We start from the raw sequence: 21,619 nt of genomic DNA on the forward strand, positions 1-21,619 counted from the left end.
GATCATGAGCAATGAGGTTCTGGAATATTAGTCTAACCCAAACGGCTAATGGACAGAGAGCTGAAACTGGGAAGCAGAAAGCAAGGAGGGCAGAGGAAGCATTTTAAGGACCCGTCTACCAACTCTGTTGTACTCTCCCAAGTTCTTAGTACAGTGCTGTGCACACACAGTAAGTGGTCAACACATACCACCACTGATTGAAACAAATCTTCAGAACAATGCTGTATCTTGGATCAAAATTGAGAGTCAGTTGCCATAGACAGACCAGCGTGGAACACTCCCATCAAGAAGAGAGTGGCTCTTCAAGACCAAAAGCTTTGTAAGGACCAAGAGACACTGAGACTAAAGACCAAGAAGCACCAGGTGCAACAAACCTTAAGCACAACACAAGGGATAGCCTTTTGTGAGACCACTATGGCCAGGATTGTGGCCATTGCCTTTGCCTTTGTCAACCATTCACACACTCAGAGGTGAACTTCATCATGAGGAGAAGGAGTGTGAACTAGTGGAAAGAGCACAGATCTGGGAGTCAGAGGATCTGGGTTCTAATCCCAACCCCATCCCTTGTCTGCTAGGTGACTTTGGGATAATCACTTCACTTAAATCAATCAATCAATCAGTGGAATTTATTGAGTGGTTACTGTGTGCAGAATACTGTACTAAGCTCTTGGGAGAGCACAGTGCAACAGAGTTGGTGGATATGTCCCCTGCCCACAAGGAGCTTACTGTCTAGAGGGGGAGACAGACATTAAAATAAATTATAGATTTATACAGAAGTTCCATGAGGCTGAGGTTGGGGTGCAGTTGCCAGCCACGTGACCTTGGGAATGTCGCTTAACTTCTCTGCGCCTCAGTTACCTCATCTGTAAAGTGGGGATTAAGACTGAGTGCCACATAGGGGACATGGACCATGTCCAAACTGATTAGCTTGTATCTACCCCAGCACTTAGTACAGTGCCTGGCACATAGTAAGCACTTAACAAATACCATAAAAAAGAACAGGACAAATACCACAAATATTATCAGTGGTGTAATCTTCAAATATGGAGGACAACAGTACATGTATCTTTTTTTTCCCACCAGCATCCAAGTAAACTTTACTTGCAAAAAAAGTACATACATCCTTAATTGGCTAGACAGAGAGGCTGGCAGGTCAATTGGGTTGTTTCTAAAGAGTTATTGCCCATAGAATAAATAATTCTAAGAATAAAAATAAAAGAGATGGACCGCGAAGCAAACCGAGGAATTTTTCTCATGGAATTGCACTTTCCCTTTTATATCGGGTTCCAAGATACCAAAAATGTATGCTGTGTACTGAGATAAACTTTTGAACAGTGGAACTTTCCCCTCCAAAGGAAAAAAAAAAATGATGCTGAAGGTACTCAACAGTGAGACTGGGGCCAAACCCTCAGCATTGTGGCTCTAACATGCAGGGATGTTATGCACCAAATTCTCATCTGGAGAAATCTGCATTTTATAATGTCGATTGGAATTTATATGTAAGTAAAATGCTCCTAAATGAGTGTCAAATAGTTGCAGAGATAGCTGAGATGTCTGAAAATCTGAATCTAATTGTGGGTCCACCTTCATCTTCTAGATTGTAGACCCTCTAGACTATAAGCTCATTATTTGCAGGGATGTGTCTGCTAATTCTGTTATATTGTACTCTCCCAAAGCTTAGGACAGTGCTCTGAACATACTAAGCACTCAATAAATACCATTGATTGATTCTCACCACTGAGTTCCAAGTCATGACAAGTGATTGGCTCTGGCTGCTCCTTCTCAGTTCTTTCACCTGCTCCTCTGCCTCCCACTCTCTAACTGTGAGAACCCCTCACAGCTCAGTTCTGGGTCCCCTTCTATTCTCCATCTGCTCCCACAGCTTCAACTACCATTGATATCCAGGTGATTTTAAAAATAATATTTGATAAGTGCTTACTATGTACAGGCACTGTTCTAAATACTGGGGTAGATACAAGGTAATCAATTTAGATTTGTCTTACATGGGGCTCACTCTTAATCCCCATTTTTTACAGACATGGGGCTCACTCTTAATCCCCATTTTTTACAGATGAGGAAACTGAGGTTCAGAGAAGTGAAGAGACTTGTCCAAGGTCACATAGCAGATCAGTGGTGAAGCCGGAACTAGAACTCAGGTTCTTCTGACTTCCAGACCTGTCCTCTATCCACTAGGCCAAGCTTCTTCTACCGCTCCAGCCCTCATCTTCTTTGCAGTTTCACATTTCCTTCTGCCTTCGGGACACCCCTGCTTGGATGTCCTATTGACACCTCATCTTCCCACGGAAACCCTCTCCTCCCACAAACTTGCCCATCACTGTAGCAACACCACTATCTTCTGTTGCACTAGCCTGTAACCATGGCATTATCCTCAATTCACTTCTCTCATTCAACCCACATATTGTCATGAAATCCCATTAATTCTATCTTCATGACACCTCTAGAATCCCCCCTTTCCTCTCCATCCAAACTGCAACTTTGCTAATACATGTACTTTTTATAGTATCTGTTAAGTGCTTACTATGTGTCAAGCACTATTCTAAGCACTGGGGTAAATACAGGTTAATCAGGTTGGACATTGTCCCACTTGGGACTCACAGTCTAAGTAGGAGGGAGCATTTATCATATCCCATCTTGCTGACCACCCAGCCTCATGTTTCTCCCCACTCCAGTCTATATATTTCACACACAGCCTGGATCATTTTTCTAAAAAAAGTTCAAGTTCTTATGTTCCCACTTCTCAAACACCTTCAATTGTTGTCCATCCACTTCCACAAACAAAATTCCTTGCCATCAACTTTAAAACACTTCATCAGCTCTCCCCCTCCAAACTTACCTCGCTGGTTTCCTGTTACAACTTGGCCTGCACACTTAGCTCCTCTAATGCCAACCTGCTCTCCATATCTCCATCTCATCTATTCCACCACCAGCCCCTTGCCCACATCTTCCCTCTGGCCTGGAACTCCCTCTCTTTTCATACCTAACAGATCATCACTCTCCCCACCTTCAAATCCTTCCCAAAATCACATCTCTTCCAAGAGGCCTTCGCAGACAAAACCCTCATTTTCCCTCCCCTCCATCCCCTCTGTTTCACCTATGCACTCAGCTCTGGACTCCTAAGGGACTTGATATTCATCCATCCTCAACCCCATAGCACTTCTGTATATATCCTTACACTCTGCCATTTCCTTTATCAGTCATTTATTTTAATGTCTATCTCCCCACCTAGTCTGTAAGTTTTTGTGGGCAGGGATCATGTCTACCAACTCTACTGTAGCTTAGTACAGTGCTCTCTGCAAAGTAAGAGCTCAATAAATATCACTGATTGATTCTACGATCACAGGGCGAGTGTTCTATGAAACTTTTACTTGCTTGCCAAGGGATAGATCTGATGCTAACTGAATGTCATTTACAATTTCTAAAGTTTATGGCTTTATTTCCTGAGAACCTCATTTGATTCCAAATTTAAAAAAAATCTGATCAGCAAACTGATTGCAGAGCAACTTTCACTGATCCAAGCATCATTTGTTTAGTGTCAGAAATGGAAAGATTCCACCATGATTATAATCTTCAGCATTTACCTGGTTGGAAAATATGATAACTTGGAATGCAGAGAGGTAAGATAACTGAACTCTACAATTCAATCATTACGTGAATCTTGCATTCTGTAATCCTGCCATGGAATAACAAAAAAGTCAAAATATTCAACATAGAGCTGCAGCCTGGCCTGGTAGAAAGACCACAGGCCTGAGAGCCAGGAGACCTAGACTCCAGTCCCAACTGAGTAACCCAGCCACTTCACTGCTGAGTAACCCTGAGTGGGTCACAACTTCTCGGTGCCGTGGTTTCATCATCTGTAAAATGGGGATTAAATACCTTATTTTCCCTACCTCTTGGACTGAGATTCCCATGTAGGACAGGACTGTATCCAATCTGATTGTATATTGTATCCTATTGTATTTTGTCCCTGAGCTAAGGACATAAATACCACAGTTATTACTAGAGACTGAAAAGTACTTAAAAATAGTGATTGTTAGCCCTGTAATAGCAATGGCAATTAATAATTGTGGTATTTGTTGAGTGCCTACTATATGTCAAGCAATGTCCTAAGCACTAGGGGAGATGCAAGATAAACAGGTCAAACACATTCCCTGTCCCACACAGGGCTCACAATCTAAATAGGAGGGGGAAGAGACACTGAATCCCTATTTTACAGATGAAGTGACTGAGGCACAGAGAAGTTAAGTGACTTGCCCAAGGTCTCACAACAGTGGCAAGAGCATGAGCTTGGGAGTCAGAGAACACGGGTTCTAATCCCAGCTCCACCACTTGTCTACTGTGTTACCTTGGGCATGTCACTTAACTTCTCTGTGCCTCAGTTACCTCATCTGTAAAATGTGGATTAAGATTGTGAGCCCCATTTGGGAAAGGGAATGTGTCCAACCTGATTACTTTGTACCTACTCCAGTGCTTTAATCAGTGCTTGATTTAGTAAGCGTTTACCAAATACCATAATAATAATTATTATTATTATTACGTGGCAGAGCTGGGATTAGAACCCAGGCCCTCTGACTCCCAAGCCCATGCTCTTTCCACCCTCTAGACTCCAGGCTTGTTTTTTAGATTTTAGACTGTAAATTCACTGTGGGCAGGGAATGTGTCTGTTATATTGTTGTGTTGTTCTCTCCAGCACTTACTATGGTGCTCTGCACACAGTAAGCACTTAATAAATCCAAATGATTGATTAGGCCATGCTGTTCCCTATCCCACTGCAGGTATAATTAATTAATTACATTGCAGGTGTAATCGAGGGGACATAATATGTCTCCATAAAAATGTGAACCAATCTGAAAACTTCCCCTCCCTCCAGATCTATTCACAGCCGGAGCTGAGGGTCAGGCAGAAATAAGTCTGAAATGAGATCATGCTTGGCGTGCAGAGAAATCTGCAAAGTAGCCTGCCTGTCCCCACCGACTGAAACTCTGGCTCAAAGTTTTTCTCATAAACAAAGTCTGCACAACTCACTCCATAAGCACATCAAGCAACCTGATTCCTAATTGTCTAAGGGAAGCAGCAGCAGGTGTCTCTGGAGTTGTTATTACAAGATTGGTTACCCCAAAGCATTCCCCACCCAGTCACTCTGGCCTGCTGCCTCTCTGGATGGCTGACAGCTAAACAGAGGTCATTAGACCTCAGAACCCTAGAAATGTTAGGTAGCGTAGCTTAGTGGGAAGCAGAGTGGCTGCTTAGTGGTTAAACCACGGACCCAGGAGTTAGAAGGACCTGGCTTCTAATCCCAACTCTGTCACATGTCTGCTATGTGACCTTGGGCAAGTTACTTAACTTCTCTGTGCCTCAGTTACCTCATCGTAAAATGGAGATAAGAGTGTGAGCCCCATTTGGGTCAGGGACCGTGTCCAACCTGATTAACTTGTATCTATCCCAGCACAGTGCTTCCACATAGTAAGCACTTAACAAGTACATATATACATACCCATGGCATATGGCAGCTGATAAATTCTTCCCTTCCATCACTGCTCCTCTGGCTCCTTCAGTAAATCACTATTTCCCAAATCTATCTTGATTTATCTCCAAATCTGTGTGGCTTTATTTAGAGAAAACTTGCCGCATGATGGTGAGATCAATATAGCTTATTATGGATTGGGCAACCACACAATTCAGTTTCATTCAAGGCTGGTTTGTAAACCACTTCCACTTGTCCAGGGTTCAGGTAAGTTGGAGTGTCATTTTTGCCCTCACCGCCATCCTCTTCACTGCTTCCTCTGTCCTGACTGCTTACTAGATGGAGGCACCGCGGGAGAAGTAAGTGGGCTGGGAGGCAAAACTCTTCATCAACTCAGCCTAATTCTTGCCATGATTTCTCTTTGCCACCTCAGGGTCATGGATGAGAGTTGCCACCTCTATGTCATCAAATATAAGACCTGTTATCAAAGTCTTTGAAAAGAGCCAGTTTTTGGCAGGTCAGGGAGAGGACCAATTGATCGATCAGTCAAGCAATTGTCATTGTGGGCAGGAAACTTATCTATCAACCCTGTTATACTACACTCTCCCAAGTGCTAAGTGTAGTCATCCACATAGAGAATGTGCTCAATAAATACAATTTACTGATTGAGTGCCTACTGTGTGCAGAGCACTGTACTCAGTGCTTGGGAGAGTACAATGTAATAGAGTTGGTAGACACATTCCCTCCCCATAAAGAGTTTACAGTTTAGAGGGGGAAATGGAAATAAAATACTATATAAATACTGTGGGGCTGAGGGTGGGGGTGAATAAAAGCTTCATATCTAAGTGCAAGAGTGGTGCAGAAGGGAGAGGGTGTAGAGGAAATGAGGGCTTAGTTGAGGAATCACTCTTGGAGGACATGTGATTTTAATGAGGCTTTAAAGGTGGGGAGAGTAATCACCTGATGGAAATGAAGAGGGAGGGAGCTCCAGGGCAGAGGCAAGACATGGGCAAGGGGTCTGCGATGAGATCAACAAGCTCAAGGTATGTGAATAGGTTGGTGTTTAGAGGAGCGAGGTGAATGTGCTGTGGTGTAGTAGGAAATCAGGGAGGTAATGTAGCATGGTGCAAGGTGACTGAGTGCTTTAAAGCCTATGGTAAGGTGTTTCCATATGAACTGGAGGTTATTGAGGATAGGGAATCTTTGTTACTGAAAACGAATACTGGGAAAGTTGATTTAAGCCAAGCTTTTCAGAGCTGGAGGCTACTCATCTTTTGCCTGTTTTATTCCTTCCTTTTTCCTAACATTGTGGCTCCTTCCTAAGAGAAAGACCTAGCCTCATGGATGCATAGGATCCACTGAAGCAAACATCACTTAGTCCTGTATAGCCAATCTAGGAGGGTGGGGTAGAAATCAAAAGCCAAGTAAAGTATCCTGGGATAATTGAATTTTTCAGTCTAACAATATAACATTCATTACCTTTGTTAGTTGGAGAATGACAAACAGGATAACCTTACCGAGCAACATAAAAAGTTCACTTCTTTCCTTTATGATATTTGTTTAGAGCTTACTATGTGTTAGGCACTATACTAAATGCTGGCCAATCAGGTTGGACATAGTCCATGTCCCGCATGGGACTTACAGTCTTAATTGCCTTTACAGATGAGGTGAAGTGACTTAATGAAGGTCATACAGCCAAGAAGTGGCAGCGCTGGGATTAGAATCCAGATCCTTAGGCTCCTAGACCCATGCTCTATCCACTACGCTATGCTGATTCTGTCTGTCTGTCACTCTGTCTCTCTCCTCTTCCCCAGCCACCCTTTTTAATTCCTTACTCACAGCAGGTTTGGTCCACTGTAGGTCCCCCAAAATGCATCCTCATCAATAATGGTCAGGTATTTGTTCTTGTGCAGGTAACTGTAAACAGAAATAAAAACAAAACTCTATTGTACTCAAGACAAAGGTGATAGAATGACATTCAGATAATTCCAAATGCATAGGCAGTAATGGTGCTAAAGAACCTATTGAATAGTGTCCTGAAATGGAGAAGCAGCATGGCATAGTGGATAGAGCCATGGTTCTGGAAGTCAGAAGGCTATAGGTTCTAATCCCAGCTCCACCACTTGTCTGCTATGTGACCTTGGGCAAGTCACTTTACTTTTCTGGGCCTCAGTTTTGTCATCTGTTAAATGTGGATTGAGACTATGAGCCCCATGTGGGACATGGACTGTGTCCAACCCAATTTGCTTTTATCTATCCCAGTGCTTATTACAGTGCCTGGCACAAAGTAAGTGCTTAACAAATGCCAAAATTATAATTATTAGTTTATTATTGTAAATGCAGGTGAATAACACAGATCATAATGTATGCCAAAGAACTTGGAACTCTCTTCCCAAGTCTGGTGGTTCTCCTGAGGGGGAGAAGTTAAATGCTGTTCAGTTGACACTCAGCTGTCACATATGGCTGGGATTCATCATCTCACATCAGGATCAGAATGATAAAAAATGAGATCCTGGATGCTCATTCTCTGGCCTCGCCAGAAGGCTATATTGGCACTTAACAGACTCTCCTTCCCATGGTCATCCAATAGAGTGAGCCCAAGTCCTGTGTTGAACTTGATCCATGAAGCTCGGTCTTGGGACTACTTGGGTACCATTTTGCCCACTTTTTTCCCACAAATCTCACAGCCTTCTTCATATTCTATGGTCTCCTGAAACCCCGCCTCCTCCCACCAGCCCTCCATGATTAACTCTGACCACTCCAGGTCATATCCATTTCTAGCCCATATGCAGGTATTTCTACCTATCCTCAACACCTGTATGTTCATTCAATTGTACATTTAGCTATTTATAAATCTCTTTTATGTCCGTCTCCCCCTGTTAGAGTTTAAGCTCCTTTTAGCGGGCAGGGAATGCGTCATTTAAGTCTATTGAACTTACTCAGGTTCTTAGTAGGGTAAAATGCATCCAGTAGGCTCACTATTATATTATCTGTTATATCATTATATTGCAGTCTCCCCAGAACTTAGTACAGTGCTGTGCACACAGTAAGCACTCAATAAATAAGACTGACTAATTTATTAAATATCACTGCTCTGGCTGTTGCACACAGAAAAGTTGTGTGTTTCCCCTGGGGATCTTGGGAAGAATGAGACTTACACTGGGGGAAGGTCAGGTGTGTATTTGTATCCCAAATGAAGAAAAAAAAATTTTACTGAGAAAGGGCCTATGTGACCTCCTAGAATCTATTCCCTTTTCTCTTTTTTAGATGACAGTAATTATGAATTCATTCTAAGCTTCTCCATCCTTGCCAGTGAAAACCTGCTTGCCCCAATCACTAGAAATTATTATACAACTAGGTAAGTGCTTGTCCAATTTAGCAAGATATCTCTCCAAAATTTAAGACACCACAGGGAATAATAAAGCTGGATGACAACTCAAATCTGCCAGGAAATCTATCGAAGATCATAAACCAAAGAGCCAGCCAGAGTCCAATAGGATGTTAGGGATACGCTTGGGGTAGGGGCTGCTGGGCTGGCAGCCAATTGGAATAGGAATGAACCGGACCACTAGTAGGATGGATTGTCTAATATTAATTTGGTTCCATGTATTAAGCAATTTGAAAGGGGGAAACAAATGCAGATTCCTGTTTTGACAAGGGTGTTTCTGGGTGCTGCCTGATTCTCCTCACCTCTCTTCCATCCCCTATGCAGCTTTTGTCCTTGGCACTGATTCTTTTCATCAAAATCCAAGGACAAGCAAACCCACCAGATGGAGAGGTGGGGTTTTAAAATCTAGCTTTCCCCCAGTAGGCCTGGGAAACTGGGCTGGTCCCAGACAAGCTTCCCCTCTGAACTGGCAAGGCCCCTTTGGATTACCAGCTACATTCCTGTGGTTCTAGTTCTGGGGACACCAAGTTCAGTGACATTACATGGTTACCCCTGACCTCCAGGCCCCTCTGGGATGACACTCTGGCCAATTGCCTGGGTAGAGACCCAAGACCGTGGCCAGCTAATCTAGATCGGTGTTCTACAGAAAGGTGGTGATCTGCAATGCTCCATCTCTGCTGGGAATAAAGAAGAAATGGGATTAAATTGCAGCAGGAAGGTTTAGGTTATACATGGTATTTGTTATCTACCCCTAGGCCAGAGGTAGATACAAGCAAATCAGGTTGAACCCAGTCCATATCGCACATGGGGCTAACAGTCTTAATCCCCATTTTACAGATGAGGTAACTGAGGCACAGAGAAGTGAAGTGACATGCTCAAGGTCAGAATTAATGAGCGTGAGGGCTGCTTTGGTATAACAATATTGCTGAACCCAGGAAGGTTCAGGAAACTCCTCTTTTGGAGGTTTTTTATACAGTGACCTTGGGTAAGTCACTCCTGAGCCTCAGTTCCCTCATCTGTAAAATGGGGATAAGATCAGCTGTGCATCCCCTGTGGGACAGCAATTGTGTCTGATCTGATAATCTTGTATCAACCCCAGTGTTTAGCACAAAAAAAGTGCTTAATAAATGCTGCAATTATTTTTCTCACCACTCTGGGATGGTTTAAGAGAGGTAGTGTCTGAGGGCAGGGATAGGAAAATTTCCTTTAGTTTCAGGATAGACAAGTGGCAGAGCTGGGACTAGAGCCCAGGTGTGTGCTCCATTCATTCAATCATATTTATTGAGCACTTACTGTGTGCAGAGCACTGTACTAAGTGCTTGGGAAGTACAAGTTGGCAACATAAAGAGATGGTCCCTACCCAACAACGGGCTCACAGTCTAGAAGGGGTAGACAGACAATAAAACAAAACATGTGGACAGGTGTCAAGTCATCACAATAAATAGAAATAAAGCTAGAAGCACATCATTAACAAAATAGAATAGTAAATATGTACAAGTAAAATAGAGTAATAAATCTGTACAAACATATATACAGGTGCTGTGGGGAGGGGAAGGAGGTAGGGTGGGGGGATGGGGAGGAGGAGAGGGAAAAGGGGGCTCAGTTTGGGTAGGCCTCCTGGAGGAGGTGAGCTCTCAATAGGACTCCAGATTTAGGCCTGGGTGCAGTGGGTTTCACTGGTTCCCATCAAGTGGTTCTATGGAGACTGAGTCGCTGCCCAAAATGGGGAGCGGAAGATGGCTCGGGTTTGAAACACATCTTCCTTGGGATGTGGTTGAGTAAATATCCCAGATGATCCCCCTTTTTCCAGTTGGGTGCCCCCCTTTACAACGAATTAAGCCATGGATGGATGGGGAAATGCTCACATTTCCTCAGGTATGAACTAGCAAATGATGGACTGATCCCTCGATCTCGTCCATCAAGCCAACTCCTCGGCCACTTCCTGCCTCCAGCCTGGAACGCCCTCCCCCTTCATATCCGAGGGACAGTCATTCTCTCCACTTTCAAAGCCTTACTGAAGGCACATCTCCTCCATGAGGCCTTCCCTAAGTCATCTTTTCCTCTTCTCCCACTTCCTTCTGCCCTTCCCTGACTAGTTCCCTTTATTCAGCGTGGCTCAGTGGAAAAAGCCCAGGCTTTGGAGTCTATCCACTAGCCACATGGCTCCTCCTTTTCAGCCACACACACACATACTCATTGGTGATCTTTGATTACAAAAGACAATAAATGTAGCACTAGAGAATCTCATTCTGTTCTAGAATCTCTCTGCTACTGGGGATGGAGGATGACCTGTCACATTGCTTCCTACAGGCAGCGAAGCTTATCTTCCCTCCTCAGTTTTTCAGTTATAAAACTTTAAATAATAAGGTTATTATTTGAAAATGAGCTAAATCTATTGTGAACTGGCCTTTAATTGCATGACATCACAGCTGGAGGGAGTATTCCTCAGCAGGGCTGGAAGGAAGAGGGAACCAGCCAAATTTTGGCTCAAGTTAAAGAGAGGGCCCCGGGAGTTCCTGTTAAAATTATTATTTTTTACTTCCAGCACTGCTCATTTCTGAGCAATATCCTAAGGACCCAAAAGTCTTAGCCTTATTCCCCATGTTCTGACAGTCATATGAGGCCTTTTGATCACCCACTGAATCCTTTGATTTTCTTTCCTTTTTCTATGGTATTTAAGTGCTATAGTATTTATGGTTATGGTATTTAAGTTCCAGGCACTGTTCTAAGCACTGAGGTAAGATACAAGATAACCAGGTTGACACAGTCCATGTCCCACATGGAGCTCGCAGTCTTAATCCCCATTTAACAGATGAGGTCACTGAGTCACGGAGAAGGTAAATGACTTGCCCAGGTCACCCAGCTGACAAGTGGCGGAGCTGGGATTAGAACACAAGCCCTTCTGACTCCCAGGCCTGTGCTCTATCCACTAAGCTATGCTGTTTCTAAGGAAAAATGGTTTTCCTCCCACCACCGGAAAATAGGGCAAGGCTTTGAGCAGCCCATATAGGGATGGTAGAAGGAAAACAACCAGTTGTTGAATTGGTGGTCCCCCCTTACTAGATTGGTGGCCTAAGGGGGCTCCCCACCATGACAAGGAGCTTTATCACTTGTGTCCTCTAAGCATTCCTCTCTGAAGGAGTTTTTGGATAAATCTTAGTTCCATGATTGAATTTCAATATGTTCCTCCAAAATTCCATCACGGTGAATCCTGCACTTGACACCTCTGTACAGCAAAAGCCAATAAAGGCTACTGAGCTTCCTTGAGGGAATATTTCATTGCACAAATATGCTTCTCCTCGATTGTTTTGCTCACTCTGAATTAAAATAAACCTATGTCTGGGTCAGGATAAGTCTGATAGGCCTGCCTGGCATTGAGTTGGCCAGCGGGAAATGTCAGAGTGTGACCTGAAGTGAAGCCGGATCATGGGGTGACGGTGAGTGATTCTCATAGATTCCAGCCTCAGGGCTAGGTGTTACACTGGCATGCAGGCTACAATGTTTCATTCATTCATTCATTCAGTCGCATTTATTGAGCGCTTACTGTGTGCAGAGCACTATACTAAGCGCTTGGGAAGTACAAATTGGCAACATACAGGGACAGTTCCTAAGCGCTTGGGAAGTACAAATTGGCAACATACAGAGACAGTTCCTACCCAACAATGGGCTCACAGTCTAGAAGGGGGAGACAGACAACAAAACAAAACAAGTAGACAGGTGTCAATACCATCAGAACAAATAGAATTATAGCTATATAATTCTATATATATATTCTATATATATAATATATATATAATAACCCTCAGCTTCAAGGCTCTCCATCACCTCACCCACTCCTACATAACCTCCCTTCTCTCCTTCTACAGCCCAGCCCGCACCCTCCGCTCCTCTGCTGCTAATCTCCTCACCATGTCTCGTTCTCGCCTGTCCCACCGTTGATGCCCGGCCCACGTCATCCCCCGGGCCTGGAATGCCCTCCATCTGCCAAGCTAGCTCTCTTCCTCCCTTCAAGGCTCTACTGAGAGCTCACCTCCTCCAGGAGGCCTTCCCAGACTGAGCCCCTTCCTTCCTCTCCCCCTTGTCCCCCTCTCCATCCCCCCCCGTCTTACCTCCTTCCCTTCCCCACAGCACCTGTATATATGTATATATGTTTGTACATATTTATTACTCTATTTATTTATTTTACTTGTACATATCTATTCTATTTATTTTATTTTGTTAATATGTTTGGTTTTGTTCTCTGTCTCCCCCTTCTAGACTGTGAGCCCACTGTTGGGTAGGGACTGTCTCTATATGTTGCCAACTTGTACTTCCCAAGCGCTTAGTACAGTGCTCTGCATACAGTAAGCGCTCAATAAATACGATTGATTGATTATATACACATATAATAAAATACATAGAGTAATAAATATGTACAAATATACACAAGTCCTGGGCGGGGTAAGAGGGTAGGGCAGGGTTGTGGGGGCGACGGGGAGGGAAGAAGGAGGAGGAGAGGAAAAGGGGGGCTTAGTCTGGGAAGGCATTCTGGAGGAGGTGAGCTCTCAGTAGGGCTTAGAAGGGAGGAAGAGAGCTAGTTCGGCGGATGTGTGGAGGGAGGGCCAGGCCAGAGGAAGGACGTGGGCCAGGGGTCGACGGCAGGACAGGCGAGAACAAGGTGATGTCAAACACATCATGCAGGCATCTGCCCTGGACCACCAGAATCTGGAGCGCTACCTCAGGGGAAACCCCAATACACCCCTCCCCCATCTCCTTTGTGCTTCCTTTCCTCTCAGCATGGGCATCAAGTCTAAAAGGGAGTCTAAGAGGAAACACTAAGCCTAATGGAAAGAGCATGGGCCTGGGAGTCAGAGGACATGAGTTCTAATTCCGGCTCCGCCACATGTCTGCTGTGTGACCATGGGCAAGTCACTTCACTTCTCTGTGTCTCAGTTACCTCATTTGTAAAATGGGGATTGAGATTGTGAGCTCCACATGGGACAGGGACTGCATCCAACCTGATTTGCTTGTATCCCCCCAGAGCTTAATACAGTGCCTGGAACACAGTAAGTGCTTAAGAAATACCATGATTATTATTATTATATCCTGAGCCTTTTGGGACAGGACCAGAATGCGGCACTCATCTGATTCGATCTTGGGGGCTCTGAGACTTTGAGGCAGTCCCAGAGGTAAAGGAGCTGCCCAGCAGGGATGGGGAAGAACAGCTGTGGAATCAGCAGACCCTCCCCCCATACCCTGGGTGTGGTTATACTGAAAGGTGAAGATCAATGTGCTCTTGATAATAATAACAATAATAATAATAATAATAATGGTATTTGTTAAGCACTTACTATGTGCTAAATACTGTTCTAGGTTCTAGGGTAGATTCAGGGTAATCAGGTTGTCCCAAGTAGAGCTCAACTTTTAGTCCCCATTTTACAGATGAGGTAACTGAGGCACAGAGGAGTTGAGTGACTTGCCCATGGTCACACAGCAGACAAGTGGCGAAGCCGGGTTTAGAACCCAAGTCCTCTGACTCCCAAGCCTGTGCTCTTTCCAGTAAGCCACGCTGCTTGTTATGCTGTGTGATTCCTGACACATCCAGCAGAGAACTGGACTCCTTTATATCTATCATGGTGGAACCCCCTGGACCAATCCACCACCCTCACCTCAGAGCTTCTGTGGCCTTCTGTTTGTCAGGACTTGTGAAACAATAGCCCATTCTCTAGCTTCATCATCTTCCCCTCCACAGTATTTGCTGACCAACTCTTTTGATCCCAGCTTTGTACCAGGAAAACTGTATAGTTCTGAACTTCCAGAGGAAATCAGAGCTGAAATCTGGGAATATGTGGAGCTGGAAGGGAGATAGGTCCATTATGGTACTGCATAGGTGATGGTAGGTGAACGTGTCACTCTGGCATGGCCCTGGCTGCCAGGGAGAACTGTTCAGACATAGTGGGATGGTGACATGTCATTTTTCAGTCCTCCAGGGACCACAGATCCATCCTTTAATTTCTGTTTCAGTGAAGAGCAAAGCAAAAATTTTCTGGAGGAAGAAAGGAATGGGAGAGATTCTGGGGACTACAAGCAACCTTAGTAGAAAGGCCTCATAATGGAAAGACCACTGGTTTGGGAGTCAGGGAGCCTGGGTTCTAATCCCAGTTCCACCACTTGCCTCCTATGTGAGCTAGGACAAGTCATTTAAATTTCAGTTTCCTCAACTATAGAATGGGGATTCAATACCTGGTTTCCTTCCCCCTCACGCTGTGAGCTCCATGTGGACCAGGGACTGCATCCAACCTTATTATCTTCTATTTAGCCCAAGACTGGAATAGTGCTTGGCATAGAATAAGCATGTTAATACCACAATGATTATTATTACGATGACCAAAATCAAAGCTTCTCACAGCTTCCTAGAATCAAAAGCATTAGAATAAGATAAAATGGTGGAAGATGAAATCCCGGGTAAAACTGATGGATTACTAGTTTGAAAGGCATTTGGAAAGGCTGGACAATGTGTATTTTCTTAGGGAGAAAGGTAAGGTGGAATTTAAAAGCAACTTCCAGCAGACAGAATAGAAAGTGACTCCCTTCCTGAAAATGTGTGAGAAAAAAAATAAGCAAAGAACCTGAAACTCTGTCAAGTTAAAACTCAACCAACACTCCTTTAGCCTAAATTTCTATCTTACCCTCATGTCTGCAACCACCTCCACACATATGAGGACATTGATTCATTTCATTAAATTCTAGGCAACTTTGCCTCTCAATATAGCTCTTTTCTTTACTCAAGGACAGTGGTGTTTTTGCTGCATGTCTCAATAGCTTTTTCCTCAATGAGGACTGCTGTTCCAAGGACAAAGATGCTGCTATTACCACTACTGCCAGTTCTGCTGCTACCAGTTGCTCCCAGTAAAATCTGCCCCCTAGCTTCCCAATCAACATCTCACTAGGCAATGAGCCTGGCTGCTGATCCAGTGGAAAAAGCACGGCTCTAGGAATCAGAGAGGTCTGGGCTTTAGTCCCAGTGCCATTGGTGTTCAGCTATCAGGAGTCAAGTTTTTTGTTTTGTTTTGCTTTTATGGTACTTGTTAAGTGCTTACTATGTTCCAGGCACTGTACTAAATGCTGGGGTAGGCGCAAGTTAATTGGATTGGACACAATCCTTGTCCCATATGGGGCTCACCGTCTTAATCCCCATTTTACAGATAAGGGAACTGAGGCATAGAGAAGTGAAGTGATTTGCCCAAGGCCACAAGGCAGAAAAGTCACAGAGCCAGGAATAAAACCCAGGTCATTTCTTCCCTTGTTATATTGCCCTCACCTTAAATTTACCTAAGCCTTAGTTTGGCTATCTTAAATTTGCCATCTCTGGCAAATGGTCCTAAGGAGCAAAACTGAAAGCAGGTTGAGCAGATTGGTCCCCAGCCTCCGCCCTAGCTATGGTCAGTAACCACTGATATTTCTGTACTCACACAGCATCCAGCTTCGTGCCATTGAAAGCATGTCCTTCAACCCAAGTAAAGCCATTATTATAGAGTTTCCTGCAGACAACAAAGAAAAAAGATCAGGGGATTGTGAGATGCCAGGCTACTTCCAAACCAATAGAACATTCACGGAGTTGAAAACAAAGTATATGACCACCATTGGGTTGATTCTTGAAATGTCTCAGGGAAACCGATTAGTATGATCTTCTTCTTAAAGGTGAGATAACTGAGTGACTTACATATTTGACACCCAGCAAATTCATTCATTCAATCATATTCATTGAGCTCTTATTGTGTGTAAAACACTGTACTAAGCACTTGGGAGAGTATCAGCTGAAGAATTTGTAAAATCTCCTACCTGCCTCTGGGGCAGATCAGGGTCTCTTCATAGACACTGGCAAGAGGGGGCTCTGATGCAACTCCATCCAGGAGTTCCCTAAGCCCTCTGGTGTCTCTCTTCCATGAGTGGGAGAGAGGTGGGGACCCAACAGGCAAACCCCAATTCTTCCAGCCTTTGGGTAACTACCACTGCCTTCTGGCTCTAAAGTAAACACTCTTGACCAGCAAGGGGATAATTCAGGGTTCAGGAGGTGCTGCCCCATTCTGAGGTTGGTTGAACACAGTTTCTAGACTGTGAGCCCACTGTTGGGTAGGGACCGTCTCTATATGTTGCCAACTTGTACTTCCCAAGTGCTTAGTACAGTGCTCTGCACACAGTAAGCACTCAATAAATACGATTGAATGAATGAAGGAAGGAAGCTCAGAAGCATCTACTCTCCTCCAGTTTCCCAGGAAAACATGTCCACACAGCACCTGGGGGCCACTCAACCCAGACAGGGGGAGGGGATTAGAGTTCTAACTGTGTTTTCAATAAGAAAATGATCAGCACAGATTAATTAGGTAACAAATAGAAAAGAACTCTGATCCCAAAACTCCTTTGCCTTCTCCCTAATGTATTCCCCTCCATGGACACTCTCTGCTTTCCTGCAGGCACCAAACATGTTCTTCTGATCCATCCCCTTGGCCTCACTTGGAGCATCCCAGGTTTTGGGTTTGCCCCCTCTGGAAACTTGTTTTAAAATGGCAGTTTTTAAGTGCTTACTATATGCTGAGTGCCCTATCAAGTGCTGGGGCAGATAAGTTAATCAGGTCAGACAAAGTCCCTGTCCCTAACAAAGCTCATAATCTAAATAGGAGGGAGAAGGGGTATGCCATCTCCATTTTACAGTTGAAGGAATGGAGGCACAGAGAAGTTAAATGACTTGCCCAAGGTCACACAGCATGCAAGTGGTAGAGCTGGGATTAGAACCCAGGTTCTCTGACTGGCCATGCTGCTAAGATCCTCCCCTTGGGATGTTGCTTTAGGCACAGGGTGAACCTGTTGTCAATACTCATGATTGATCCAACATTTCCCCCACTCAGAAGCAGGTGCCTCGATTCTCAGGGATCCCAACCTCTGATTCCTCAAACCCAGAGACACTCACCCTATGCCCAATTCTCAGTCTCAGTGCAATAAAATAGCCCAGGGTCTTCCCCACAGTGAACCACATCCCTTTTTTCCCAAACTTTCTCTGTGACTGCCTATCTTCCTGATAGGGCCACACAGTAAGCGCTCAATAAATACAAATGAATGAATGAATCTAATTGTCTTGTCTTACGGTGTCGTGCTGTTTCTGACCCTAAGCAATTCCATGGACACATCTCTCCCAGAACGCCCCATCTCCCTCTGCGATCATCTGGTAGTGTATCCATAGAGTTTTCTTGGTCAAAATATGGAAGTGGTTTACCATTGCCTTCTTCTGTGCAGTAAACTTGAGCCTCCACTCTTAACTCTCTCCCATGCCGCTGCTCCCAGCACAAGTATGCTTTGACTTGTAGCACTTCCACTCACTAGTCACTGGCCAAGCTATGAATGGAATGGGTATGCCTGTACTTGACTTTCCCTTTGAGACTGGTAGAGTACTGGAAACTCTCCAGGGGCCATCCTGAGAGGGGAACAGCTAATCGCATGGCATTTAAGCAGACTTAGCTTTCCCTGGGGTGGAAGGGAGTCCTAAAATATGATGTGATTCCTGTTCCAGTAACTTCTGAGATTTTCTTACCCCCACCCTCACCCCCATCTCTATGTGTTGGGGCTTTCTGAAGTGACTGCTACAGCCTTCTCTTTCAACAAACAGCCAGCCAGGCTCCAGATATACACAGCACTTCATTATGCTCTGAATTACATGCCAACCAGGACAAATTGGGAGAGATATTACAACCACTAGTAGTTCTTCAAAGCTCACAAAAAGTCTATGGCCACAAAATACCTTGTCTTTACTGAGAGAAGATGTGATCTGTAAAGCTTCTTTAAAGGGATTATTTATTCTCCGTAATAGCTCTGTTAAGTAGGGTCTCAGTTCTTCTATCTGTGTTGATCAGCTGTTCCCACCTTCCCACTACAGAATAATGGGCAGGATAGGGAATACCATCTGAACAGCACTTCCAAAAGAGAAAAGTTGAGACCCCCCCTGGGAGTACTACCCAAATCACTGCACATCCAGCATTCCCCAGATGCACCATCCATGGCAGAGAGTGGCATTGTGATTCTGCCTTCAAACGCTAAAGTCAAAGGACAGCTGCAAGACTATCTGATGCCATCCTCTCAGGCTTCTACCATGCCAAGATGGTACTACCCACCCATAGTCTCAGGAATTATCAGGCCCAGTGGGTCTCTTCTGATGCTTTGGGGAGCATTGCTGGTCCCTTCTACCATGCCTCCTTAGTTGTGGGGAATCTCTATTTGATTCCACACCTCTGGAAGGCCATTCAGACAGCTAAGTCCATAAACAAAGACTGCGGTCCTCCCAGTGGCTCAGGATATGAAGATGCAAGAGGCTTCCCTCACCCACAACCATGCTTCCAGGACTTTTTCTTCATCATCATCATCATTATATATTAGGTTAGGGGCTTGGTATCTTGGGGCTACAAACCTAAAAAGATTAAAACATCTTCGAAGTATGGAAAGATAAAAGCTAAGAGGAGACATGATTGAACTTTATGAAATCATGAGGAAGAGACATGGGACAGATGACAGATGAAGAACTGTTGTTTAATAAATCCTACAAAACCAGAAAGAGTGGTGACCAGTTGAAACCTTTAAGTAGTAGGTTAAAAAAACAAAAGAAAGCCATTTTCCCCATACCATGTTTATCATAGAAATTTTTTACCATAGGAAATTGTACAGGTACAAAATATCACTGGATTCTAGAAGATTTGGGCAAATTCATGGGAGAGTTGTCCATATTGAGTTATGAAAGGAAAACTTTAGGGATGTCATAGGGGGAATTAGGCAGAGTGTTCTAGTGGAAGGGGCACAGGATTAGGACTCAGAAGACCTGGTTTCTAATCCCTGTTCTGACACTTGTCTACAGGGTGACCTTGGGCAAATCATAGCCTCTCTGGGCCTCAGTTTCATCATCTGTAAAATGGATAAGACATCTGATCTCCTTCCCTCTTGGACTGAGAAAAACTATGTTAGATCAGGGACTGAGCCCAGTCAGATTATCTTGCATTTTCTCAGCCCTTTGGACACAGTAACTGCTTAATAAATACTATCATCATCATTAGTATTATTAACATATAAGGAGCATTGCTATTACATTTCCTTCAAAATGACTTTTGGTACCACAGTCAGAGCCAAAATACTAGGCTGGTCACTGAACGTGGCCCTGATGGCACTCCTTAATCAATCAATCAAAGGTATTCATTAATTTTTTAGTGGTATTTGTTAAGCCCTCTTTGTGTGCCAGGCCTCTCGCCTCGCAAAACCCCCATTATGGTCCCTCCTGCCATCCTCACCACTTCTCTTCCTTGCAGTTTGCCGAGCACAGTACATTCAGATACTTCCCACTGAGTATGGAGGGCTACTGGAGGAATGACAGGGAAGCAGTGTGGTCTAGTGGATAGAGCACGGGCCTGGGAGTTAGAGGGACCTGGGTTCTAATCCCAGCTCCACCACTTGCCTATTGTGTGATCTTGGACAAGTCATTTAACTTCTCTATGCCTCAGTTATGTCATCTGTAAAATCAGGATTAAGAATATTAGTCCCATGTGAGACAGGGGCTGTGTCCAATTACCTTGTATCTACCCAAGTGCTTAGAACAGGGTTTGACATATAGTGAGCGCTTAACAAATACCATGAAAAACAAAGCCACATCCATTGTAATGATTGGAAATGGAAATCTGTGCCTATGCGCTTAAGTTTACAACAGAGGAGATTTCCCCAGATTATGGAAGCAGCACCACTGACCCCAGAAAACGGAATCCAATTCACAGCTATTGAAATTCATTCATTCATTCAATCGTATTTATTGAGCGCTTACTGTGTGCAGAGCACTGTACTAAGCACTTGGGAATTACAAGTTGGTAACACATAGAGACGGTCCCTACCCAACAATGGGCTCACAGTCTAGAAGGGGGAGACAGACAACAAAACAAAATATATTAACAAGATAAAATAAATAGAATAGTGTATATGTACAAGTAAAATAGAGTAATAAATCTGTACAAACATATATACAGGTGCAATGGGGAGGGGAAGGAGGTATGGCAGGGGGGATCAGGAGGGGAAGAGGAAGGAGGGGGCTCAGTCTGGGAAGGCCTCCTGGAGGAGGTGAGCTCTCAGTAGGGCTTTGAAGGGAGGAAGAGAGCTAGCTTGGCGGATGTGCGGAGGGAGGGCATTCCAGAAAATATGGAACACTTCACAAATTTGCGTGAAATTGTGACCCACCCAACAGTTACAGATACTGCAACCAGCGAACCATTTCAAAGACTAGAGAGAAAGTCATTAATAACCCTTCCCTACATATATCCTGCAACAAAAAAATAATAGTTGTAATAGCATTTATTAAGCAGTTACTAGGTGCAGAGCATTGTACTGAGTGCCGGGAAGACATAAACAGTTGGGAATAAAACACAGTCCCTGACCCTCATGGGGCTCACAATCTAAAAACAAGCAAGAAAATGTAATAGCAGCATGCTAAAGGAAATTACTGGCTCAAATTATCCTGTGAGGACTTACAGTGAAAGAGATTCATTGCACAGTCCTTGGAAGGCATTCCTGGGAATCCAAGTCATGAAAGGGTTATCTGCAATTTCACTGAAAGAGGGAGGAGAAACAAATATGTCATAAGAAAATGCTCAGGGTACCAATGTATTGTAGGCGTTTGGCTACTCACTGCCCACTACATAGAGGCTTGATTCTTCTCTTGCTCTCTGTCCCCTAGGGTCACTGAAGTCAACAGC

General features: G+C 44.2%; 1 protein-coding gene across 1 annotated transcript in view; it reads right to left on the reverse strand.

Annotated features, from left to right (window-relative positions):
• The window catches only part of TSHR (thyroid stimulating hormone receptor), a 94,901-nt gene that overhangs the window by 13,798 nt on the left and 59,484 nt on the right, over positions 1-21,619 (reverse strand). The window contains exons 6-8 of the mRNA XM_038748059.1: positions 21,396-21,473; positions 16,322-16,390; positions 7,322-7,399 (exon numbers count right to left, since the gene is read on the reverse strand). Of these exons, the coding sequence (XP_038603987.1) occupies positions 7,322-7,399; positions 16,322-16,390; positions 21,396-21,473 (225 nt within the window). The remainder of the gene's footprint in view (positions 1-7,321; positions 7,400-16,321; positions 16,391-21,395; positions 21,474-21,619) is intronic.

Source organism: Tachyglossus aculeatus, chromosome 1, assembly GCF_015852505.1.
Source record: "Tachyglossus aculeatus isolate mTacAcu1 chromosome 1, mTacAcu1.pri, whole genome shotgun sequence".
Lineage (NCBI taxonomy): Eukaryota > Metazoa > Chordata > Mammalia > Monotremata > Tachyglossidae > Tachyglossus > Tachyglossus aculeatus.